Source organism: Eurypyga helias, unplaced genomic scaffold, assembly GCF_000690775.1.
Source record: "Eurypyga helias isolate BGI_N326 unplaced genomic scaffold, ASM69077v1 scaffold4972, whole genome shotgun sequence".
Classification (NCBI taxonomy): domain Eukaryota; kingdom Metazoa; phylum Chordata; class Aves; order Eurypygiformes; family Eurypygidae; genus Eurypyga; species Eurypyga helias.
In genome coordinates, this window is record NW_010236479.1 from 1 (window position 1) to 17,738 (window position 17,738).

Consider the following 17,738-nt stretch of genomic DNA (forward strand, 5'->3'; position numbering starts at 1 on the left):
ATCCCGGCCGGGCGGGCCCTGCGCCCCGGCCCTCAGTCACCGCGGGCAGCGGGACGAGCCCTCCTCGTCCTGCCGCCCGGGGAGCGAGGTGGTTGTCTCTGCGAGGGCCTGGCAGAGCGGAGACCGGGCGGAAAGTTTCTGTAACGACCTGTTGGCTGGACAGCCGCGGTCTTACATACCCCATCGTGAAGCATTCCCCCCCGTGTCCAGCCCCTCCCGTGCTCCTGCAGCCGAGTGGAATTCTCCCGGGGTTTAACAGCCGATGAGGCTTCAAGCACCGCGCTGATAGTCAGATTTGTAGCAATATTCCCTTCCGAGTCTTCAGAAATGGCAGTTTTAACTCCTTGTGCCTAACGGTGCTTCGTTACTCTTTGAAAATAAATAATATTTATTACTCGTGAAGTAATTAACGTTTTCATATCACATCATCTAGAGCTGATGCAGATTTCAATAACACACAAGGCTGTAAAAGAGCCTTTGGCAGTAGAAAGGCTGAGAAGGAGCATCAGTGCTTCACGATCTGTGCCCTGCGGAGCAAAATACAAGGCAGAGCAGGTCTTCAGCTGCACGTTTCTCAGCACTGCTGTGCTCTTGTCTCTCTGTTTCTGGCTGGTACCAGCCAGCGCCAACACGCAAGCGATGACATCGCGAGGCAGATGCGCTGGGTTTATCAGTGCCTGTGTTATGCTGCTGGCACTGGCTGGGTGTCCGTTCCTTGTGGCATATTTGAAATTTCCCAAATGTCTCACTGGAATCCAGTGGACTGTGATATTAGGTGTTTTGACACTGAACATGATGAAGGGAAAGGCTGTCGTGGTAGCCTGCTGCAGTTAACTCAGGAAACTTTGCTGCTGTGGAGTTCGTTTTAGTATCGTACGTGGATAGTTGCTCAGCAGCAGCTGGACTAAGTCACAGCAGATAAGATAAGACATTCCTTTTCTTCCACAAGTGCTCCGTGCTCTTTATACTGTTGACTGGATCTTGCAAGATCATATCAAATGCTGGTCTATTTTTTGTGTTTCCTGTGTGTTTCCAGAACCCTGCCGCTGCCGACAAAGGCCATGGAGAAGAGGTTGGAAGCCAAGTTCAGCATTAGCCCCCGATTTCTGTCACTGTACTACCTGGGAAAACCCGCAAGGGAGCGGAGAAGTCTGCAGCTGTTCTGCCTGTGCGCTTGCCTGTGTGCCTTGTGCTCCTCAGCAGGTGATTCTTCTGTTCTTTCTGGGACTGTGTCTGTATTTTTAATGGTGTTTATCCCTCTTGCTTGTTGAAAATATCCTGAGATGAGGGTGAAATTATTTGCTGCTAGACATTGTTTGTTTTTTTATTAATCAGCTACAAAACCCCACCCTTAATATAAACAAGCTGTTAAAGGGTAGGAGAGACGTGGGGCATGAGGGGATCACTTAGAGCACTTGGTAACTGACTGCTCTTTTGAGTCACCAAGTGGTCAGCAGCAGGGTGTCCGTCTGTCCCCGCTGCTGCTGTTGTGCATCTGCACGCCCCGCACTGGCTTTCAGGCCCTCCCCTCTTAACTCTGGGCTTTCTCTGAGCTGAAAATCTTTTCTGCAAAATGGACAAGTGATACTCTGAAAGTAATTTCATCTGGGGAATACTTGAAGCAAGTTGGGATGCAAGAACATTTTTTTTTTTTTTTTTTTCCCCTCAGACGTTTAGGAATCTCCCCAAATGCAGGATGTCAATAATCTGTATTTGCCTACAGGTTATTGTTATATTTGCTTTTTTTATTTCCTGCTCAAACTTGAGTAACCAACCTCCTGCTCAAGTAAATAACCATGTTAGTGGCTTGTGTGGAAGTTTTCACCTAATGGGTTGTGTGTGGATTTTTTACGTAAAAACTTCAGAATCTGACTTTTCAGAGAGGTGTGTTAAGCTTCTGGGAGTGTTTTGAGCCTACATCTTCACCAAGAGGTGGCATTTACCCAGGCGTGTGTGTAGCATTCACCAGATCCTAGTTAAGAAAGTGTGTTCTGTGCCTTTTTTCCCCCTCTTTGTCCAAGTTGCAGTGAATTATAGGTTCAAGGCAGCGGTGACCTCTGTGTGTATCAACCTGTGTGACAGCTGCCAGCTGCTTTCTTTTGCCTGGAAGGCTGAGATACCTTTATGTTAGCAAGATTTGAAAAAGGGGGTGGTTTTGCTTTGTTTCTTGGTTATGTGGGCATGTTCTCTAGGCTGCTGCAGTGTCTGTTGCTCTACCCGGCTTCCCTGGACGCTTACTGGGTGACAGATTTGATTAAGCTAACGAGCTGTGTGACATTAATCTGCTAATTTAGAACCTGGAAGGATGTATTCCTGGTCCTAGTGAAGGGTTCTCAGCACTGTGTGTTGGGATGGCGTGTCAGGTGGGTCGTGTGTTTCCTTGTAGACTGGGCTTCCTGCGTGGCGTTCCCCATCTTTAGTGATATCTTGGAAGTCTTGAGCTGCAAATCCTGCGTCGCCCTTAGAGAGGGTGTTCCGGACAGAGCTGTTGTGTTTGGGGGCTGATGTGCTTGGGAGAGTTAAAACCATAAAGGCTGATGCATGTGCAGAAACAAACTTAATTATCCTGGTGTGGACCCTTTTGCCACTGTAGATTTTGGTTTTTTGGTCTTGTTTGTGTCACTTAGGCAGCAGTTTGTTAAACTGAAGGGGAATTACAGCTGCCTAGAAATTAGTGTGATCATGTGGAGTTACGTAAAAGGAACTGTGTTGACATAATTGGTTACATGTGACAGAGTTAAAAAGTCTGGAGAGTCAAGTCTTTAATCATTAATCTGGTATCAGGAGGGATTAACTGCCTGGGCAAGTCTGTGAACCTGAGCTTATTAATAGGAACTGTTCTTCTCGGCTCCATTCCCCTGCTGCTCAGCAAAGCTGTGAGCTGCATTGCCGGGACAGGAACTCCTGGGTTCCTGAAAAGAGCAGTGTGTTTCGTTCTGGTATACGAGGGGACAAAAAAACTGACAAAAACAATGTTAAGAAGTGACTGTGCAGGCGTCGTGTGGTTCATGCCGTGCCAGGCTGGGTGTGCTGCTGGGGCTCAGGAGGGAGCTCATCCTCAGGGACCTTCCTGCTGGTGGGTTACTCGTGCTTTTCTCCGAAGCTGCTGGCATTGCTGCAGTCAGTGACCGGATTTACTGGTCTGACCCACCCTGCGAGCTCCCGTATGCATCTGCCACGTGTGGTTTTGTGAGGTCGAGCACGAGGAACTGGAAGGGACTGAACAGGCTGCGCTCTCAGTAAGCAGGAGTTAGTAACTCTGCTGGTACTCACAGCTGCCTTCTGTCATTTGGTGCGGCTCTGTGTCTGCTTAGTGCAGGGGCTGCACCAGGCCCTGTGCAGGGCCCATGCGCAGGACTGCCAACAGCAGTGTGTGGCTTCTCACCAGCACGATTCCTTTGGCCCGTAGTGTTCTGTGGGTGAATTTTCCCCGACAGAAAATCTTTCACCTTTCCAGAGGTGAAATGCAAGTGTAGACTGAGGAGCTCTGCTTTCTGCCGTGGCACTTAAAAGATTTCATTTATAAATAAATGTGACACCCACCAAAGGGCATGGGATTTGCGTAGATGACAGTCAGTGTGGCTCTGTGGAAAATGCACGTGTAGGATGCTGGGCTGGCGTGTTGAGCTGCCAGTTCGCTGGGTTTTAAACTATCCGAGTACAGCCATTCAGAAGCCATGTTGGCTAATTTCAAATAAGCGTGTCCTAGGTGGGCGTTAGCAGGGTTCTGGAAATGAAATCTGCCCAAAATATAATTCGGCTCTCTGCATCTTGGTTTATCAGTGGGTTAAAAGAGAAGCAGAATGCTCTCAGCATGGTAGTGTTGTGTCATCTGGGCTAAGTCATAGCTCTGGCGTACCTAGGAGGTGCTTACAGGGGCTCAGGTTTTATGTTTTAGATGAATAAATACTTGTGTACGTAGTGATTTTTTTCACAAGGGATATCTTCCCTGGGAAAACTTTCTTTAAATGTGCCCTATTTAGTTTGTGCTTGGTTTTAAGCCTCTTACTAGAAGGCTGCTGCTGAATTTCACTGGCTTCTGTATCAAGCCTTAATTTGAGTGGGATGCATGAGCCAGGGCTGGTATCTGAGGAGAGATGGATGAGTGCTGGTTGAGGAGGAGGAGGGATTTTAGGGATGTGGGAAGTGACACATTTCCCTTTTCCACAGAATATATTAGGGACAGTGCTTCACCTTTAACAGAATGTGTATTTTTTTAGGCTAAACCGAGTCATAATGGATAAGATCTTCCTGAAATTCACAGCAACAGTGGTGTTCTTCCTTTGTTACTTGTTTCTCTAAGTCTGGGTGTGTGTACACTCATTCACCTTTTGTGTACCACCCCGTACCTTGTCCTGATTCCAGGCCCATCAGGTTAGTGCCAGGTGCTTGTCACTTGGGGAGCGTAACGAGGTCGGTGCCTGCCCCGGGCAGACAGTCTGCCTGCTCTCGAAGGAAGTGCCGTGTGCGTGGAAGTGCGACGAGGCTGGTGCTGATTTAAAGGTGCTGTTGTCAACTTCTCTCTCTGTTGGACGCATGCGGATTAGTTTACGCATTGCAGTTGGACGTTTCTCGAGTGTAGAACTTGCCCTCCTGCTGCGCGCTTGTGGGTGCAGATACCCCCAGGGAGCTCTGCTTTCCCACACCCTGCTCATGGAGCGTGTTCTGTTGCAGCTGATGCCAGCTTTCTGGTGCCTTGTCTTAAACGGCCTTTGCTGAGCTGGCTTCACAATAAGCTATAAATAACACTTTTGCTTCCTGCTTTCCGACGTCTCAAAACCAAACTTTTCCTCTGGGTGGTGCGAGTTCCTCTTTTGCGTTAAAATTCTTGGTGTAGCAGATTTCACACGATGGCAATATTCATGTACCTTTCATCTGTTATTTTAAACAAGTGAGAACATCACCACATGGGGATACCTTTAATGATGAGGAGTATTCACACGAAAGGTACATGAATATTGCCATCATCTGTTATTTTAAACAAGTGAGAACATCACCACATGGGGATACCTTTAATGATGAGGAGTAGAAAAGCTGTTACACCTACGGTGGTGTTTGGGATAACTGAATTACAACAAAATATACTCTCTCTCTTCCCCACTTTGCTTTCTGTGGTCATACAAGATTATCCAGGTTGTACAAGGTTATAAAAGTACTACAACTTTCCGCTTTCTCCTGCACTTGGGGTTGGTGCAGGAGGAGGGGGAAAGTCACAGCACGTTGATATCACTAACTTTGGGTATTAACTGTGACCCAGAGGGTCAGAGTTCCTTGGTCTCTCAGTAGTGTGAGGTTAAGTGTCTTTGTGGCTGGAGTTTAATGTCCTGAAGTCAAATGCTTCAAACAGCCTAAAACAGCCAAAGCAGAAGACACCTGCACAGGCCGGAGTGTGTCTCAGTTTCCAGGATTGGTGCTTCAGGAGGTTGAGCACTGCTTGTGAGCACCAGACTTGATCCTAAAATACCTCCCCTCTACACTTCTGCGTCGTGGTTGACACTCGGCAAGCTTCCTGCTTCCTCAGCAGGGCCGTCGGAGTTGTGTCGGGCAGTGGGGACCTCATGAGGTTTCTTTCGAGAATCCCGGGACACACTGCAGTGCCATCACCTTTGCTTTTATTGGGCGGATGATGACACGGAGATTTGTTGTGGCCTTTCTCCTGTGCTTCAACATATTCCATCTTTAATGTGTTTGTAACTTGGAAGTGACAGGAGAAGTGGGGTGAGAATGGTTTTCAGGGGAGACAGACAGCTCAGTAGCCTCTACATCCGTGGCTATTAATCTGTTTAGTTTCCACTGCAGTGGATGTAAGTATAATGGAAAAAAGCTTGTATTCATTCAGTTACTGGGATAGCAACATGTTCTTGAACTTTATATGCTGCCAAGAAATGGGGATCAGAGTATTATAATTTAAATTCAAACTTCTTTATTTTAATGGTGAAAAAGTTTCCCATTGTGTGCGTTCAAGACCCCACTCTTGACAGGCAGGGAGCCAGGTCTGGAGCTTCACTACTCGGAGTCCAGCGACATAGTTTGTAAAGTAATCTTCCAGTGACCTATTATCCCTTGGATGCTGAACACAGCACAGTGTAACAGTCCCATAGGTCGTTAGTCTATTTATAGGGAGTCCTTAATCTGCAGAGCTCTGAATTTTGGAAGCCTTTAATCCATTGATCCCTGCATGCACTCTAAATTTTCATGCTAAGGAGAAAAAAAGAATCCTTATGCAAAGCAGTTGCTGCTTTATCGCTGCTCTGGGATCTGAAGTAACTTCACTCTCACAAACGTGTTTGACAGATAATTTCTGTTACAGAAAGCACTAGGGTGGAGCGGGTGGCGAGGACAGGCCTTGCTGGCCGCTGCTCAGGAAGATGTAATGACTTCTCTGACTGAGCAGATTCAGTCAAAATAAGTGACTGACCTCAAACATCAGCATGGAAGAGGAAAAAATGCCTTTATACTATGAAGCAAGCCAGGGTTACTGTTTCCAGAGTTCTCCTTCAAGGCAAACCGTGGGCAGAGGGGCGGTGCTGTTTGCTGGTTAGAATAGGAAGCTGCACTTGGGATTCCTGGGTTCATTTTCTGGTTCTTGACTTGCTGCGTCGCCTCAGCCCTCGCAGTCTTCTCTGAAACAGGAATGTTTGTGTTCTCACTTTTGTTGTAGATGGATTTAGCTCCATTGCTGTTAAAAAGAGTGCTGGTCCCACTGGTAGGAGATTATTGCTTAAAATCTTGTTCAAGTCCTGGATAGTGAGGCCTGGTATAGATTCCATTTTCCTGTCCTGTACCCTCTCTCCCATGCCCTGAATTAACTGTGATGATATTGATGAGGGTCTGTTAGCCACTGCTTTGAAGGACTGAAAATTGTCTTTGTCTTCCCTCCCCTTTCCCAGATGCAAACTGGAACAGGTCTAAATGCCAGCCGGGGAAGATTCTGTTTGGTGGGCGTTTGAGATCGCGGGAAGATCACCATTTACAGCTTCTGGAAGGGTTTCATACCGTACGGTCCTGTCAGGCCGCTTGCTGCCAGAGTCCCACTTGTGATGCCTTTTGGTTCTTGGAAAATATGTGCATCCAGGTGAACTGCACTATGCCCGGCGTGTGTCAGGCAAACAGAACTGGCTTTTCTGGCTCTGTTGTGGTATTTTTAAAGAAATCAAAAAGCACAGAGCACTTCTTAAAGCTTCAAACGGAAGGTGATGTGAAGACCTGGTTTCACAAGTGGTTGGACTGGGACATCCCTGTCCAAGGGAAGAAAAGACTGCGGAGATCACTGCAGAAGTGGAGCTTGGCAGGTAACAGGGCGGAACTCCTGAAAAGGGATGGAGCGGCGAGCCCCAGCAGCGAGGCTGCAGCCGGAGCGTCGGACAGCAAATCTAGGAGCGGTCGAAGCGAAGCAGAGCACTTGGAAGATCGAGTACTGAGGCGCTTAGTGGCAGACAAGCCCATTCCTGAAGGCCATCCAAGTAAAAAGAAAGACTGGGTGACAAATGAACAGAATCCAAGAGAGGAGAAAACCAAAAGCCCGTTCCCTCCTAAAAGCAATAATGTGAATGGCTCCAGCGAAGCCGACGGTGGTGGCTTGCCACAGGTAAGGGATTGCTGGCTGGAATGGGGCTGCTCGGGGCAGCTGTCAGCCTCCTGCTCAATTTTGCTTTGACTTATAACTCCTTAAGTGATAGGACACCTTTCTGGGCACCCGTTTTCAGCCTCCTGTCAACATGGCAAGGCCCAGGGTTGGGTGTTTTGTTTGGTTTTGGGGGTTAGGAGGGTTTTTTTCCATCCTCCTCTTCCTAGCTGGGATAAACTGTCTTTGGGAAAGCGAGGGGAGGTGGAGGTCATGATGTTTATCCTTTGTATAACACGCAGCATACTTGCCAGATGAGAAGGAAAGGTGAGATGTGATGTCAGTGGGAAGTGCCTGGGAGTTGAAAACTGTTACCTGTATAAGGGTCTTCTTATATCCACAAAATAAAAGAAGCTGTTTTCCGTTGGGTGCTGAACTGAGGCAGTTACCTATGTTATTTTATAGACCTCTGCGTAGACTTTCCCATGTACTTCATGTCAGCCTGCTTGCTCGAGCTGGCATCTTCATGCCAACTTTTTTGTTCCAATTTCGGACTGCTTCAGTTTTTCAGAGCCACAAAAGCTTACATTGGCATTGGCTGAATGTAACCAGTTTCATTTCTACTCCAAACAAGTCCAGTGTTAATCTAGTAAATCTAGATGTTAGACTTAATTCAAATGTGGCAATTTCTCTTTGTTAAATGATCTTTGGGTTTAAACCCACAAATAGTTTTTTGAGCCTTATTGAACAAAAAAGCCTGTGCACTCGTGGTGGTGAAAGAATCCTACTGTGTGAAAGTGTTTCTTAAATCCCTTTTGCCGTGTTTCTAGGATGTGGCACCTTTGGAACCTGATGCCTTTTCCTGTAGTTACATTCTTGTGCTGGAAACCTGACTGAATTTCTTTCCCTTGTATTCAAATGCTGGTTCCAGGTAGGGCCGTGCCTGGCCTGAGCTTCCTCCCAGCAGAGCAGGATGTGGAGAGCAGCCAAGGGACACTGCTGAGAGCTCCAGGGCAGTGCGGGTGGCACGTGACATCACGCACCAAAACCTTGCAAATGTTTGATTTTCCAGAACCCCACCACATTTAGGGCAGACTCAAGATCTCTACTTTCTCTCTCCCCTGCAGTATCGCAGCATTTCCACCTTGCCTGTTCTTTCCTTCTCCTAATATTTGACACTTACACAGTGACCCCATTCTCTCGACTGCGCTGCCTGGGGAGATTTCTTTGCATCCAGTCCCAAATGATGCTCTTGGGTCATAGCTGCTACACCTTGCTGCTTGTTCAGTTTGCAGTGTTGCATTCTGAGCTGTCATATTATTACTGTTCAGTGCCTGTCCAGTAAACAGGTTGCAATTATTAGTAAATGATGTGGTTTAATCAGCTTCTAAATATTGCTGAGTATCCAGGATTTCCCACCTTTAGGAAGTGCTCTCTGTTGTCATTAAGATGCGCTTTTGGGTGTGTGCTGGGGACAGGTTTTTCTTCTCCTCACTGGTGTTTGCTAGTAAGAAAGTCCAGATCTCTTGACAAAAGCAGGTTCATCAAAATAAAAACTTTGTACTGAAATACATTGGTTGTGGTGGAATTCCTGGCAGTCACATTTCTGAGGTTTAGGAGAGAGTTTTTGAGGAGGAGAAAGAATTAAAAAATCCACCTTAACAGGAGGTTAAAGGAGTTGAAGCTGGTTCTATCCAGCCCTGGGCTAATTCCTTGATTATTGAACCATCCAACTTTCACTGGCAAAATGCAAGGCAAGCTCTGCAGCTGTCCTTGCGTTTCTGATCTGAGAGCAGTTTAATTTAGGCCAAGGATATAACATTCAAGGCTGTGTACTTGGGTCATGGCCAGCCTTTGCAGGGAGTTTTCCACATTGGGTTGGTTATAGGCCAGAACAAGTAAAGTTACACACGTGCTGAAATAGGTGGAATTTCACCTGGGCTAGATTTGGTCCAGTACATGGAGCACGTGGCTTTGGCAGGGGAATGCTGTGCCTCTAGTACTGTATTCTTAACCTTAAAGAAGGTTTGGGGAAGGTGTGGGCAATACCGAATCATTACTGACTGGTTGCAGCAAGACCAGAGGAGGCCACAGAGATGCTCCGAGGGCTGGAGTCCCTCTGCCATGGGGACAGGCTGGGAGAGTTGGGGGGTTCAGCCTGGAGAAGGGAAGCTCTGGGGAGACCTGAGAGCCCCTTCCAGTGCCTGGGGGAACTACAAGAAAACTTGGGGGGTGGCTTTTTCCAAGGGCAGGGAGTGACAGGACAAGGGGTAACAGGTTTAAATGGAAAGAGGGAGATTGAGTTGGGACATCAGGAAGGAATTCTTCCCGCAGAGGGTGGGAGCACTGGGACCGGTTGCCCAGAGAAGCTGTGGATGCCCCATCCCTGGAAGTGTCCGAGGCCAGGCTGGATGAGGCTTGGAGCAACCTGAGCTAGTGGAAGGTGTCCCTGCCCATGGCAGGGCGTGGGGCTGGGTGGGCTTTAAGGTCCCTTCCAACCCAAACTGGTCTGTGATTCTATCTCTTTCTCATGGGAGACATCACTGGGCTTAAGAGTGAAGGAAAGCGAACCAGGGTAAACCTCAGTCCACCCTGCTCGTCAGCCCTTAGCTAAGGAAGAGAAACCTGTGCTTTTCCATGGAAGTGAGGGACGTTTTCCAGGCATCAGTTTGCTTTCTGCCTCCTTATAGAAATACTTGTCAGTTTTAAAATACAGCAATGCCTTTACTAGCCAATCTGGCGAAGTATTTATGTGCAGCGCTGCTCATGAGGAGGGCTGCAGCAGCACTGCAGCAGCTCTGCAGGCAGCCTGGAAGCGGCTCCAGCCTTTAAAGTGGAGTTGCTACATCAGAGCCAGAGCGCTCATTCCTGCATTTCCCATCCTGGCTACCACTGACGTGAGCAAGCCCAGTGTTTGGCTCTTGCTGTCATGCTTACTGCTGGTGCTGGGTGCTTTTTGCCCTCGGCGGTAAGAGGAAAGGTCTTGTCACAGCCAGCACTAATTCTGTAATGGTTTGTGACATTGCTCGTGTTTTTGTGTCTTCAGAGTCTTCACAGACATGGCACCTGGTGCAAGCAACTAAGGGCATAATGTAAATTGAAAAGAGCCTGAATTCTGTGAATTCAGACCAGGCTTAGCAAAGTAAAGCCCATTTAAATTAAAAAATAAAAGAAAATTCCAGAACACAGATATTTTACTTTCAGGTAACTTGGGTTCAACGTGGATTCTGATGCACATAGCTGCTCTTGTTCTATCTTACAGACGTAGAACTCTCAGGGAGACCAGGTCACTTGTCCCAGGCCAAAGGCAGTTAAGGGTGGGAATCAAAAGTGTCAGACACTGCGCTCATTTAGGCCAATAAGCCACTTCTCTCTATTTTCTAAGCTAAGAAGATAGGACAGCTGGCAAACTTCTGGTCTCCTTGTTTATGCCCTAGAATGAAATCTTCTGTTCTTTCAGGCAAAGAATTCAGGGTTATGGAGTAAAGATAAGAAATGTCTCAGCTTGCAAGCATTAGAGGCATTTTTGACTGTTAAGTTGCTGCAGGCAAAGCTTATCTAATTCAAGCTCTCCACAGACATTTGGCTGTCAATTCATCCTGAAGACTTCTGGGAGGAAGAGGATCTCTTAACTGTAGAGTTTTTTTAGGCATTACAGAGTGAGTCAAGGAAGCATCTGGCTCCGTGAAGATGTTAGCGAGTGGAGACCGAATTGGGATGCCTTATGTCCTGTAGCTGAGGGAAGGATGGGTACAGGGAGAGGAAATCATTTGCCCAAGACTATAACAAATCTTGTGGAGAAGCCTTTAATGCCTTCACTACGACTCCTGGCCTGGCTGGCTGTTGCAGTACGTGCAGGTCAGCTTCATTTTTACAGCTGGCGTTTAGCGTTTTCCGACGTGCAGCCCATTTACTGACCACGGTGTAGAGTGTTTTTTTACAATTCCCTTTTCCTGGACTGAATGCCAGCAGCATGGTTCAATGGCTTGAGAATATTTCCTCCAGTATGAGCTTTTGATCAGCTCTTCTGGTGGAGTGTAGTGGTGGGCAATTCAGCTCCAAAACACTTCTCAAGTAAAAGATGGTAAATTGCTCCATTTTAAGTATTTAGCAGTTGTTTTCAGAACAGGCTTAGCTCAACAAAGTGTGCTACACGCACTGCGTGGTGGAAGGTGAATTGTCAGGAGTATTGCCTGGCAGGCTAAGAACTGGAATGGGGCTAGGTGCTGTAAAAGGAATTTTCTGATGAAAGAAAGGAAATTGTTCCTGTCACTTTGCTTATTTTCAATAAAGTGGCTCATCCTGTATGGATGTGAGCATCCTTTCTGCCCGCGAGCTCGGCTCCCTGCCCCGGCAGCATCTCCCGTGGCGTGCACGCAGGGAACTGTTTGTGTTGGGTCACCTTGCTTTGAAGAGCGATTCTGAACTAAATTTCCTCTTCCTGCAATGATTTGATTATTACATAAAAAAGCCTTTGCAATCCTCCTGCTTTGTGCTTGCCAACAGCACAGCTTTAGAAAAAGGAATATATGGCCAAAATAAATGGCCCAACTGAACCCCAGCTCCTGGTCCCTCTTTCTTGCTTCTGTCTTTTCCCACATCTCTGTTCTTTTTGCTCCACTCACTGCAATTTTGAACCCAGATCATGTTTGCCGCGTCAACAGCCATGGGACTTAAGATGCTGTAGTTGAATCTGTGGTCATAATTGGTGTTCAGCTGAGCTAGAAAAGGCTTGTCTGCTGCAGAGGAAGAACTTGGAAAAACAAGTCAGAAGAGAAAGCAATAAAACATCCTGCTTCTGTGAAAAACAAACCAGGAGCTTTTCAGCTTCCTTAACTGGAGGAGGTGAAGTGCAGCTTAACCACTGGAAAACAAAACTGGCATTCAGTGTTCAACTCAAACTAAGGCAACCTTTTCCTTTGCAGATCCACACGGGAACAGCAGCACCAGAACTGTCAGCATTGGCTACGTTCTCTAGCCCGGCAGCACAGGGTTTGGCAGCCACAGGGAAGACCGAGAAGCCCGGGCAGCCCGACAATGCTTTGATCCATCCTCCCTCCTCAGACGTGTTGCCCACAGTCAGCCCCGTGCCAGCGAAAAGCACACCGAAGATGCAGACAGCTACTTCTGTGCCGAGTGGGGTTCCCACAAACGGCAGCGTTTCCACAGTCCAGACCGACGCTGCTGCTTCGCCGAGTACTACTGCTGCTGCGCCAGGTGAGAACGCACAGCGCTCCGGCAGACGCCAGCGAGTCAGGTTTTGGTGACCAGCCGTCACGGCATTGGAAAATAAGTGATAATTTAAGAAGTCATGGTACCTTTTTAAGTGCTGAAATACTTCCCATTGGACCCCGTTAACTCAGGAGGTCTGAGAATGGGGCTTGGCCATCATAAATCTGCACATGACCGTTGGATCTGTTTCCAACAACAGCTTGAAAGTAATGGTGATTTCTTAATTCCCAAAGTGAAAGCTGAGATTTTGTGCAAGGCAGAGTCCCGTGAAGCAGCCATTCAGTAGTCATGACACCAAGTTGAGCAGAAATCTGAATGCCTGCTCGAAATGGGGTGTAACTGATTCTCTTCTGTCCCTCAGATACCAGCCACGAGGAATGGTGTACTTGGCTGTTAGCCCATGCTTTGCTTTGCAGCAAAATGATGTTTCCATTCATGCTGGAATGAAACTATTGCAAACGTACAGAAGCCAAAACGCACCTTGGGCAGCGCTGTTGGCGCACCCAGGCCGTTAGCTCGGCCCGTAACGATGCGTGCGTACGGTGAATGGTGCGTACTGGTCATGCGGTAACTCAGAACTCAGTGAATCCAGTTTGCTGAAGTATTCACAGCTGAATTTCTGTTGAATTTAGGATTCCCTTCCCTCACAAGGGAACAAGTGGAAAGCGTAAAGAAAAGGCTGCATCCAAAGATGTTTTTGGCAGGAAGCTCATTGGGTGTTTGTGCTAACAAGTTGGTGTTCTTTTTAAGGGCTTGCCCCAGCTGGAACTGGGACATTTTAAACCTCTTCAGTGGCTTGTGTTGGAAAAGTAACGTAGCCAGGGCCTCCTTGTTTTGCGAAATAATACGAAGATGAGGTGAAGGGTGCTTTTTTCCAAGTGGCATTTTGGTTTTTCCTGTTTGTTTGGGTTTCTGGGGTTTTTCCTACTGAGATCAGATTTCTTTTTGCCTTAGAACTCTTTGCAGCTGAAAGACTGATGGAGTTGTTATATCCCAAGATCTGGAGTAACTGTTTGTGTGTGTGTGTGTGTGTGTAAATCTGATGATTTTGTTTTCTTTTAGTTAACTGGTTAATTCCAGTAATTAATAAACAGATGGAAGAAAGGCTGAATGTTTAATGACATTTTCCCCATTTTTTTTAACTTGGATTTTTTGTGCATCTCTCAGAGGCATTGACTTTGACAGGCTCAAACTAGGGTAAAGGAACCTTAATTCTTGTTTTCTGTGCAAAGTTCCCAGGCTCAGTAATAACAAGACAAAAATAAAGCAAGTGGGCAGGGAAGAGGAGGATGAGGAGGCCGAGAGGTGGCCTCAAGAAATGCAGTCAACTTCCTGGTTACCTTAATGCCAATAACAAGCAGAAAAAAAATGTCTCTGGCCATCATTTTCCAGACTTTACACTGTAGTCTTGAAAAACAAACCACCTGTCAATTCATTTGAAATGGAATAGCAAGAACATTCTTAAGCGGGGTTGAAAAGAAGATATAAATAAAAGGAACAGGTTTGTATTTTGAGTTTCCATACTCAGGGTGGTAGCTCTGCTGGTTTTTAAAAAAATCTCTTAAGCCCCCGAGCAGTTTGTCAAAACCAAAATACCGTAGATTCTTCATATATTTGAGAAGATCTGGAATTGCAGTTTGGTAAGTAGCAGAGTTTGTCTTGCTGTGCCGTGAGACTGCAGCTGGGTTCTCTGTCTGGTAAAACCCTTCCCATCCTGCTGGACCTGGGTGAACAGATTCCCCTGTTCAGGGCCCGAGGGTCACGTTTCAGCTCTTTAGAAAAGGAGCAAGAGCTGCACAGTATCTGCAAAGAGAGATGACTGAGTAATTCTGGGCTTGTCTTAAAGTTGTAAAACCCCATTAGTGCTTTTGCATTAACAATGGGAACGAAACCTGAACCGTGAGCTGTATCGAGTGACGGGATGTTTGCAAAATACAGCCGTTTGTGGCTGGTTGTTCTTCCACAGACTGAAACCAAGGTGGGTTTTATGTACATATTGAATTTTTTTCCTGTTCCTCTTTCAATTCTGTGTTTCTCCCACGCAGTTATGAAGGAGCTGGTAGTTTCTGCGGGAGACAGCGTCGAAGTGACCCTGCCAAAGAATGAAGTTCAGCTGAACGCGTTTGTGCTTCCCGAGCCACCACCTCGTAAGGCTTCCCTGGGGGTTCTGCTAAGGGCTTGTGATGGTGAAATGGCGAATAGGTGTTACGTACTGCATAAATAAGGACGATCTTTGTCAGAGAACACTTTCCCTGTAGGAATTCCTCATCCTGTGCTATTACCTCATCCTGCCTCTCACAGAAAATAGCAAGACACAAAACATAATGAAAGTGCTACAGAGTCATTAGATTTGGGAGATGGCATGTTCTCAAAGTGGTGTGTGAGGAAGCAGTGGATCTTCAGCATCTATTTGTGATGTTTGCTAATAGGGGACAAGCTGTCTTAGCAAATGAGCTCTCGTTTGGTGGACTGAAATCTGATTTGGGGGGTTGATGTGCTGAGGAACATGTTTCTGTACACTCCTCATTTTGTCATGCAGAATGTTCACAGGTATTTAACGTCCTTCTCTGCAGTTCTGTCCACAATGGCAGGGGGAGACTGCAGAGGAGAGGCAGGCGTGATATGCACCGTGCAGCCACGGGCATAGATGCGTTCGTGTTCAAAAACTGGCATTATGTTGTGTCTGCAGGATTTGAGGGCCTGATAAGACTCTTCTCTCATTATCCTGGAGCTGTGATTGTTCCAAAGCTCTTTAATGCCTTAGAGACTGAAAGATGGGGCTTGGCTCCAGAGTTAATGTGTTTAGAAGCACAGATTGTCTCTTTTCCTGGGTAGATTCCCAAACAGCTGCAGCCCAAATTCCAAGCTGTTTCATTTCTCCATAGTGTGGCAGAATGTGCCTTGTAAATGTTTAATAGCTTTGCTTTTCTTTAGCATGGCAGAAAGGCAGTGTTTTAAATAATAAAGTCTGGACCTTTGTGTGTTGTGGGTTTTTTTTCTTTAAGGAACCACTTATTCCTATGAGTGGGAATTGATTACTCATCCGAAAGACTACAGTGGAGAAATGGAAGGGAAGCACTCCCAGACCCTTAAGTTATCTAAGGTAAAGCTTTTGCTGCTTCATATCCTGCTGTGTTAAATGCCAAGTGGAGAAGACGGAGACCCTGGCAGCCAGGAAAGACTTGTGTGTGATTGCAGGATGAATAGGAAATTGCATGATGGGCAGGCAGCCAACACTAGACTGCAAGCCCTCCTCTAAGACTCTTATAAAAAGGCGATTGATGTGGCATGAGGGAAAGAAGAAATTGATTTCAGGAGCTAAAAGCTGCCTACAAGCAGTGTGTCGAGCCCTACAAATGGCACGACCTAACGTTAACAAAGGGTTGTGAATATCGCTGCTACTGAAACAGCGTGGTGGTCCATTCCGGTCTGGTGCCTTCTGCTACCCACTGGAAAAGGGACTCACTGATTCCAGTAACGAGGGGTGTGGAGTGCCTCCTAGCACGTCCCTGGCTGCTGCTTTTAGACAAGCTCTGCCAGGGACAGGATTGCAGGTTTCTGCACACGGGGATTCTTAACAAGGGAGTGCCTTTAAATATTGTGTGAATACACAGTTCTATATTTATGAGCCATTCCTTTGAGCATCCTGGATTCTGCTGCACTGGGAAAAAATCTCCAGGCTTCAGTCAGGATAGCATGGAGAGAAAAGCCTGTTGAAATGAGCAGGTCTGTGTCAGAGTTTCAGCCTTTTGGATACCATGGTGGCTGTCCAACACCTAGTCCTTCACCCTCTCATCTTGCTGCACCAGTGAACGGCCTGACTCGTGTCACCTAGAAGGAAGGGAAGAAATACTTTCCTTTGTAAAAACACACAAGAAGAGATTTTCTTCTCTTGCGTCAGCCTTTCTCATCGCAAATGCAGTCAGCTAGTACAGATTCCTGTGGCCAGACAACCTGAACTAATCTCTGTTATCTCTCTCCTGTTTGCCTGTTGTTGCTAGAAAATAAAGCTTGCCTGACAATCCTGTGGCACCTGTGCTAGAAAAAAATTAGCCTTTGGCTTCTGCACAGCCATTGTAAACTAAAAGATACATAATACCATTTTGGGTGGAAACCAGCCTTTGCTGTGTATGTATAATTGCCTGTGTTTTGTGCTGCTGATGCTACTGTGCCAAAAAATGGTAACTTGACCTTCTAATAGCTCCTGACAAAGTGCTACTGCCTGAAGATGAATAATCTTTTGTGTTAACTTCCAGCTCACTGTTGGTCTGTACGAATTCAAAGTCGTTGTTGACGGGGAAAACGCACGTGGAGAGGGTTACGTGAACGTAACGGTCAATCCAAGTGAGTTGGTGAAATTGTATCTTAAATTCATCTCTCTGATACTGTATTGTGGTGTTTTGTTTATTTGACCAGAACCTGTTTTAATGTAGTGAAAACTCGTTCTGCTGTGAACTCAGTGTATATGCACATACGTGCATTAAATCACCTCCTGAGATGTGAAACTATTGCTAAGACACGTAGCTATTCCTGCTCTACTGCATACAGGCCAGCCACTCAGCAGAAAAGCTGGAATACTGTTACACCAGCACTTAGCAAATGCCTCTCCCTGGAACACACCTGCTTCCGTAAAAACTAGCTGTAACCGGGTATAAAGCTTGTAGCAGCAGGAGCAAAAAATGAAGGGAAGCCAGAGCTTTGAAGCTCCTTTGGAGGTTCTTTTCTTCCCTGTCCAGTAAAGAATATTATTCCCAACCACAGGCAGGTCAAGTCAAATCTCATTCCTCACTGTGAGGCGTGGTTTGCAGATGAACTGGTGTAGATACAGTGGCATGTGCTGACTGTCTCACCAGGTTTCCCTTTTTAGATGACCTGTGCAAAGAGGGATCTACAGGTTCTGCATATCCTTTTATGCAAAAAAAACCCCAAACCCTTTATTTTT

General features: G+C 46.6%; 1 protein-coding gene across 1 annotated transcript in view; it reads left to right on the plus strand.

Annotated features, from left to right (window-relative positions):
* Positions 1-1,061: 1,061 nt before the first annotated feature.
* KIAA0319L (KIAA0319-like ortholog) overlaps positions 1,062-17,738 on the plus strand; it is a 30,087-nt gene continuing 13,410 nt past the window's right edge. Inside the window, exons 1-6 of the mRNA XM_010147093.1 lie at positions 1,062-1,203; positions 6,891-7,588; positions 12,490-12,781; positions 14,842-14,943; positions 15,802-15,899; positions 17,053-17,140. Coding sequence (XP_010145395.1) covers positions 1,062-1,203; positions 6,891-7,588; positions 12,490-12,781; positions 14,842-14,943; positions 15,802-15,899; positions 17,053-17,140 — 1,420 coding nt within the window. The remainder of the gene's footprint in view (positions 1,204-6,890; positions 7,589-12,489; positions 12,782-14,841; positions 14,944-15,801; positions 15,900-17,052; positions 17,141-17,738) is intronic.